We start from the raw sequence: 7824 nt of genomic DNA on the forward strand, positions 1-7824 counted from the left end.
CCCTGAATGGGGCTTCAGAGGCATGGCAGAAAAATGCATTTAAATACAGTGACTCTTAGTGTGTAATGGGCAACTGAGAGTAGGAGAGGAGGTGTGGTGGAAACAGCACCTCTAGGTCTGTTTGAATTTCATAGGCATCATTTACCAGTATTGTGAAGTTTGGCCCAACCTTCCCCTTGCTGTGTCCATTTCCTCGTCTATAAAATAGGAATGACAAGGTTTTCCTCACAGGTTGTTAAAAGGATTTAATAAGCTAACATGTAAAAACTCCTGGGGGTCAAATGTTTGATGTTAATGAGAATGTTAATGTTAAATGTCTGTAGAGCATGCGCACACGCACACACACACAAACACACACACACATAACTTCTTACAAAACAGAAACCCACCCCAAAGTCTGACTGGCTGTGTGACTCACAGAGATGGTAAACGCTTTCTCGCCTGGCAGATGTGGGTAAGTCTGCCCTGCTGTTTCCACCCCGATCTAAGAGAACAACCACAAAAGCAAACAGTCTCTCACCCTGTTATTTTATTAGAAGCATATTTACATTCTTGCAGTTAAACTTTGCAGAGAAAATTTTACAAAAGTTTTGTATAAAGTTTTGAAATGACATAAAAATAACTTCTATCCTTTATAAAGGGAAAATATAAGTTAGTTATATTTACTCTGCCAAAAATGGACTGAAAACGAGAAACAGTTCCATCTGTCCCTTACAGAGGAAACATTAGCACAGGGCATGAGGAATACTGTGTGGGCCTTCTCACTGATGGGTATGCATGCTGGCTCCATCATGAGGCTGGAGGACCCAACCTGCCCCCATCCAGAAAGGACGGGGGAGCTATCAGGCCTTGGGCAGCAAAGAACAGGGAAGGAGCAACTCCTTGAATAAGATTCAAGGAATCATGTAAATGTCAAGCCAAATAGGGGAATGATCAAAGACTTTCACCTGAACCATGGCATTTCACCTTAAATACTCTCACACCCCAGGCTGCAAAAGGCAGTATTGTAAACAAAGCCAATATCAGCCCTGCCTGACCATTTGCCAGTGCTGGCCTTGTCTGGTGGAACTCCGTCAATGTTCTGTAATTACACTGCTGCTAGTTCACATTTTCCCAGCACCTGTGCACCAAAAGGAATAGAAGGGGACGATGGTTTCCCTTGTCTCTCACGTGAGACGAGAAAACTGTCCCATCTGGGTCAAATACTGAAGCAGACAAGCTGAATGTTCGCTAACTTAAGAGGACCCCTGCCTTCCCACAGCCCCCAGAGCATCTTCACTGTATACATAAGCCTTGGGAACCCCAAGTCCCTTCTTGTTGTGTGGCTGCCCACCCTCCGCAAGATCCAGTTCTAACCAGTGCCACACAAACTTCAAGAGAATTGCTTTAGGACCAAGCATCAAACCTTAAACATTTAGGAGTGAAGGCAAAAGTCCTCCCTGGATCTTAGCCACTCCATCACCAGCAAAATGGTACCCAGACTTAATATATCATCCATATGATTCCTCAAAATCACCTTCAGTTTTGTTTTAGAGCAGGTATCTTCCTATAGAAGCCATTCATTTATATTTGTTTCAAGTCAGAAATCAAAGTGAACAAAGTTTTCTTCGTAGATAAACTGAATGCCTGTTTGAGCAGGACTTTTACTAGGTTATCTACATCCTGCAGCCTGTGGGAATCAGAATCTGTCGGAGGCCAGCTGAGTAACCCCAAGGCCCAGGATTCCATCTGAGACACAGAAGCTTTGCATCCGCTGTGTTGCTGGGGGCAGGAAGCATTACATTTGGTCCTCAACAGAAATCCCAGTGACCGCCAGCCGGTGTCTCCAGTGTAAGGCCGGACTCCCGCTAGGAGAGGCAGAGGGAAGCAGCCTTCCCATATCACCTGCAGACAGGATGGCCAGGTGTGAGACAGCAGCAGCCTAGGCACAGTCTTGTGTGGTGCGGAATTGACCCCTGGACACAGGAGCCTGTGGGGGCCACAGGGAATCGCAGACTGGCAGCTCGGCTGGTACCATTTATGCCAGCACCCAGCACACTTCCCACCATAGCTTCACCTGCACACGCTCAGTGGCACTGGCTCGCGCAGTGAACGTGTTTCAACCCACCTGGCACAAGAGGCCTAGGGCAGAGGCAAGCCTGGGTAATGCCAGGGGGCCAAGCCCTATGTATGTGTATGCAGATGTGTGCAGGTAAGGCGGGGACACGAGATGGCATGAAACACCCAAGACCAGCAGAATGAACAGTTCAGGCTCTCCTCCATCCCACTGTTGTAGATACGGCCTTGTCTCAAGAGAAAAGCAAATCGGGGGTTATTGGAAGGATGAGGGCACCCCCTGAGCAGCTGGCTGCAGGGTGGGCTTCACTAGGAACCAAAAGGGCTGTGAAGAGTCATGGTTTTTGTCTGATACTAGAAGGAATGGCTGAAAAGCTGGCAAGAATCACAATATGGACAAACTCATCATAACCAGTGGCAGCACTTTGTGCCCACAGAGAGCAAAACCGGTGTTCTGGCAAACAAGAGGGCCTCAAGGCTGCAGAACACCATTCCTCCTGGACCCTGACCCCACTAGCAGCCCAGATCACTGACAACTTGAAGAGATGTGGGGCTCAAACAGGACATACATTAGGATCAGGCCACACATAATAAAACCTCGCCCTCCATAAGTGAGCGAGAATTAAGGAACACTAGGATGGGTCTGTTGGGCACAGCTGGGGTAGCACAAGGCAACGGGCTGGATTCAAGTTATCATGGAAGCAAGAGGGAAGGGGGGTCCTGAGTTACTTGTTCACAGAGGATGGGTGGGCCTTGGAAGCCCCCCACCCTGCCAGCCACAGCTCCAGCTGGCTGTTAAGAAGTATCCACAGAGCTGTAGGGGAAGAACTTGGTGGCCTTATTTGGGGTGGTAGGGTTCAGGCATTCTGTCTCCTCATTCATTTTGAAGAACATCTCCTGTTCTCGCTTCTTCTGGTTCAGATCTTCTTCCAGAGCCTAGGACAGAGAGAGGGCAGACAGAGCTCAGTCAGATCCCATAGGACAGGTCTCCCTATTATAGGACCCCCACCAAAGTGGCCTTCTCTGGAAGCTCGCCCACCCTCCGGGCCTTCAGTGCATAGTAACTTAGTCTTCCCTCTTTCCTTTCCCAGAGCCTCTTTCATTTCCTCACCCAGAAGATAGGTACCACCTCTTGCTTCCTTCTGCCACAAGCATACAGGAGTTTGCTGTGGGCCAAGGGCTATAGTTTGGTGAATGCCAACTCACTGTGGGGGGAGGGGGGCAGATGCCAGTCTCCTGGCAGGAAAACAGCCAAATGAATGGAGAAAGACCCAAGGTAGAAAATGGACAGATTTAACAGCAGGAGGCGGGGAGGTGGGGGGTGGGAGTTGGTGGGGGCAGAAACGTCCAAGTACATAGTGTTCCTAATGAGAGCACTGCCCCACAGAGGTCATCCAGGGCATTGTTTTTAAAATAATGTGCCCTCACACCACCCCGAGATTCTGATTCTGAAAATTTGTGGTAGGTGTGGTAGGACAGGGGTTCTGTGTGTAATAAAGACACAAGCAGAGTGTCTAGTTGACCATTACTGCAGGAGCTTCCCTGGGGCACATGCAAGTTTATCTAGATAAATTGGATCCTACCAGAAAAATGTCTTGAGGGGTCTCCAATAATAGGCATTCAATTAAAAAGGGAAGCAAAGTGTACTGGAAAGAACATGAGCTTTTTTTTTTTTTAAGATTTTTATTTATTTATTGAGAGAGAGAGCATGAGAGAGAGGAGGGTCAGAGAGAGAAGCAGACCCCCTGCTGAGCAGGGAGCCCGATGCGGGACTCGGTCCCAGGACTCCAGGACCATGACCTGAGCCGAAGGCAGTCGCTTAACCAACTGAGCCACCCAGGCGCCCTAGAACATGAGCTTTAAAGTCATACCGAATTCAGCTTTCTTATTACCAGCTGTGTGGCCTTCACATGTCACCTTTCTTCCTGTGTAAAATGGCAATATCACTACCTATCTAGCAGGGCTGTTGTGAGGATTAAACTAAAAACTAATGGGTCATAATTACTGAGTACTTCCTACATGTCAGGTGTTATGCTAAGTGCATTATATCTTATTCAGTCTTCACCCTATGAGACAGATACTATTATTTCCGTCTTATAGGTGGAGAAACTGAAGCTCAGAGGGCTTAGATCACTTGCCCCTGGTTACTCAGCTAGCTAGGGGCATAGCCAAGATGGGAACCTACCTCTAACTTCAGAGTTAAAGCTCTGAAACACTGTGGTCCACCATCTGCAAAGCTGGGCACATACCCGGGATGCTCAGGAAATGTGGCTTCATTATTAAGCATCTGACCATCAGCCCAATTTCTTTATTTTCACTAAGAAGTAACTATGTTCACAGGATTTGACCAGCCTTCTGTGTCTTTTTTTTTTTTTTAAAGATTTATTTATTTGAGAGAAAGAGACAGAGAACGAGCAGGGGGAGGGGCAGAAGAAGAGGGAGACAAGCAGATTCCCCACTGAGCAGGGAGCCTGATGTGGAGCTTGAGCCCAGGACCCTATGACCAGAACTGAAATCAAGAGTCGGACACTTAACCGAGGCACCCAGGTGCCCCCTATTATGTGTCTCTTTTTAAGACTATTCTTCAGATGCCCTGAAATAGTCTCAACAAATAATTACCAGATCCTCCTTTATGCTCTTATTCCTTTAGTAGTACTAAATTCTAGTGAGTTCTCTATACTTCAAGGAGAGATGGGGAAGGGACACTGGATCACAACACCAATCTTTCCAATCTGTTATAGGATGTCCATGTGAAGGCAGGCAAGGTATTTGAAGTCATGGCTCATCTTGGACTTGACTGATATGAAATTTCTGGTAATTCACACAGATTCTTGGCTCAAGTTCTCCTTTGCTGGATGTATTATTAAAGTATTTGTGATAAGCAAACATTATATATAAGCAAGATAAAAGTAGTACTGTTTAAGCTTTTGTAACAGAAGTTACAAGATCCAGTGCCTGTGGGAGGTAGCCAAATGAACTGAATAAGTGAAGACAGCTAGGTGTGAGGCAGTGAGGAGTGGTGGGGATTGTGGTGAGGTGAAGAGCACATGCTATGTCTGAAGAAGGTCGTTTCTTCTTAGCCCCAGCTGATGTGTGTCATGTGGTATGACAAACCCAGTGTTGCTAGAGCTCCTGGGTTTTCAAAAGAAACTGAAACTCAGGATTTTTACGTAAAATTTCCTTACACAGACATTCCTTGCAGATATTGTGGGTTGGTTCCAGACTACCTCAATAAAGCAAATATCACAATAAAGTAAGTCGAATGAATTTATTTCCTAGTGCATATAAAAATCATGTTTACCAAAACAAGTTATGTTTATAGCATAGTATAGTCTTAAATGTGCAACAGCATGGTCTAAAAAAAAAATGTACATACCATAATTAAAATGTACTTTATTGCTAAAAAATGCTAACCATCATCTGAGTTTTTAGCAATTCATAGTGTTTTTGCTGGTGAAGGGTCTTGCCTCAGGCTTGATGGCTGGTGACTGAACAAGGTGGTTGCTGAAGATTGGGGTGGCTGTGGCAATTTTTTTTTATTATTGAAGTATAATTGACATACAATGTTTATATTACTTTCAGGTGTACAACATAGTGATTCGACAATGCTGTACATTATGCTTTGTTCGCCATGGTAAGTGTAGTTATTTCTTAATTTTTATTATTGAAGTTCACATACAAGGCAGTTTCTTAAAATAAGACAACAGTGAAGTTTGCCACATCGACTGACTCTTCCTTTCACAAACATTCTCTGTAGCATGTGATGCCATCTGCCAGCATTTTACCCACAGAACTTCTTTCAAAATTAGAGTCAGTCCTCTCAAACCCTGCCTCTGTCTTATCAACTAACCATGCGGTATTTCCAAATTTTTTGTCATTTCAATAATCTTCACCGGGAGTAGATTCCATCTCAAGAAACCACTTTCTTTGTTCATCCATAGGAAGCACTTCCTCATCCATTTAAGTTTTGTCCTGAGATTGCAGTATTTCAGCCACACCTTCAGACTCCACTTCTAGTTCTTGTTGTCTTGCTGTTTCCACCACATCTGCAGTTATTTTCTCCACTGAAGTCCTGAATGCCTCAAAGTCATCCATGACGGTTGGAATCATCTTCTTTCCAAACTCCTGTTCATGTTGATATCTTGACCTTTTCTCATGAATCGTGAATGTACTTAATGGCATCTAGAATGGTGAATCCTTTCTAGGTTTTTGACTTACTTTGCCTAAATCCATCAGAAGAATTACTGTCTATGGCAGCTATAGCCTCACGAAATGTATTTCTTAAATAATGACACTTGAAAGTCAAAATTAGGGCGCCTGGGTGGCTCAGTTGGTTAAGCGACTGCCTTCGGCTCGGGTCGTGGTCCCGGAGTCCCGGGATCGAGTCCCACGTCGGGCTCCCTGCTCAGCAGGGAGTCTGCTTCTCCCTCTGACCCTCCTCCCTCTCATGCTCTCTGTCTCTCATTCTCTCTCTCAAATAAATAAGTAAAATCTTTAAAAAAAAATAAAAAAGAAAGTCAAAATTACTCTTGACCCATGGGCTGCAGAATGGATATTGTGTTAGCAAGCATGAAAACATTGATCTTTTAAAACAACAACAACAACATCATTAGAGGTGCCTGGATGGCTTAGTCAGTTAAGTGTCCGGACTCTTGGTTTCAGCTCAGGTTATGATCTCAGGGTCGTGAGATCAAGCCCCACGTTGAGCTCTGTGCTGGGCATGGAGCCTGCTTAAGATTCTCTCTCTCTCTCTCTCTCTTTGCACCCTCCACCCCTGCTCACACATGCTCATGCTCTCTCTCTCTCTCAAAAACAAAAAACCATCAATCATGTACATCTCCATCAGAGTTCTTGGATGACCAGGTGCACTGCCAATGAGCAGTAGGTCTCAACAGTAGGCTTAAAATTGGGACGCCTGGGTGGCTCAGTTGGTTGAGCGACTGCCTTCGGCTCAGGTCATGATCCTGGAGTTCCAGGATCGAGTCCCACATTGGGCTCCCTGCTCGGCGGGGAGTCTGCTTCTCCCTCTGACCCTCCCCCCTCTCATGCTCTCTATCTCATTCTCTCTCAAAAAAAAAAAAAAAAAAAAACAGTAGGCTTAAAATAGTAAACCATACTGTGAGTGGATATGCTGTCATCAAGGCTTTGCTGTTCCATTTAGAGAACAAAGGTAGAGTAGATTTAGCATAATTCTTAAGGGCCCTAGGATTTTTGGAATGGTAAATGAGCATTGGCTTCAACTTAAAGTCACCAGTTGCACTAGCCCGTAAAGAGAGTCAGCCTGTCCTTTGAAGCTCTGAAGGCAGGCACTGACTTCTCCTCTCCAGCTATAAACTCTTCTTCTAACAGAAGGCTGTTATATTGAAAATCTGTTATTTAGTGTAGCCACTGTCATGAATTATCTCAGCTACATCTTCTGGATACCTTGCTGCAGCTTCTACATCAGCACTAGCTGCTTCGCCTTGCACTTTTCTGTTCTGGAGACGGCTCCTTCCATTAAGTCTCATGAACCAAACTCTGCTAACTTCAAACTCTTCTTCTGCAGCTTCCTCACCTCTCAGTCTTCACAGAACTGAAGACAGGTAGGGCCTTGCGCTGGATTAGGTCTTGGCTTAAGGGAATTTGTGGCTGGTTTGATCTACAAAAATTTTCTCCATTTCAGCAATAAGGCTGTTTGGCTTTCTTATCATTCATGTATTCACTAGAGTAGCACTTGTAATTTCCTTCAAAACTTTTCCTTTGCGTTCACAACTTGACTATAACTGTTTG

The 7824-nt window shown here is 45.1% G+C and overlaps 1 protein-coding gene across 1 annotated transcript in view; it reads right to left on the reverse strand.

Annotated features, from left to right (window-relative positions):
• Nucleotides 1-511: 511 nt before the first annotated feature.
• The window catches only part of STK10 (serine/threonine kinase 10), a 111552-nt gene continuing 104239 nt past the window's right edge, over nucleotides 512-7824 (reverse strand). Inside the window, exon 18 of the mRNA XM_081825807.1 lies at nucleotides 512-2991. Coding sequence (XP_081681933.1) covers nucleotides 2851-2991 — 141 coding nt within the window. The 3' untranslated portion in view covers nucleotides 512-2850. The remainder of the gene's footprint in view (nucleotides 2992-7824) is intronic.

This window comes from Leptonychotes weddellii, chromosome 7 (assembly GCF_054177405.1).
Source record: "Leptonychotes weddellii isolate Sample4059 chromosome 7, ASM5417740v2, whole genome shotgun sequence".
Lineage (NCBI taxonomy): Eukaryota > Metazoa > Chordata > Mammalia > Carnivora > Phocidae > Leptonychotes > Leptonychotes weddellii.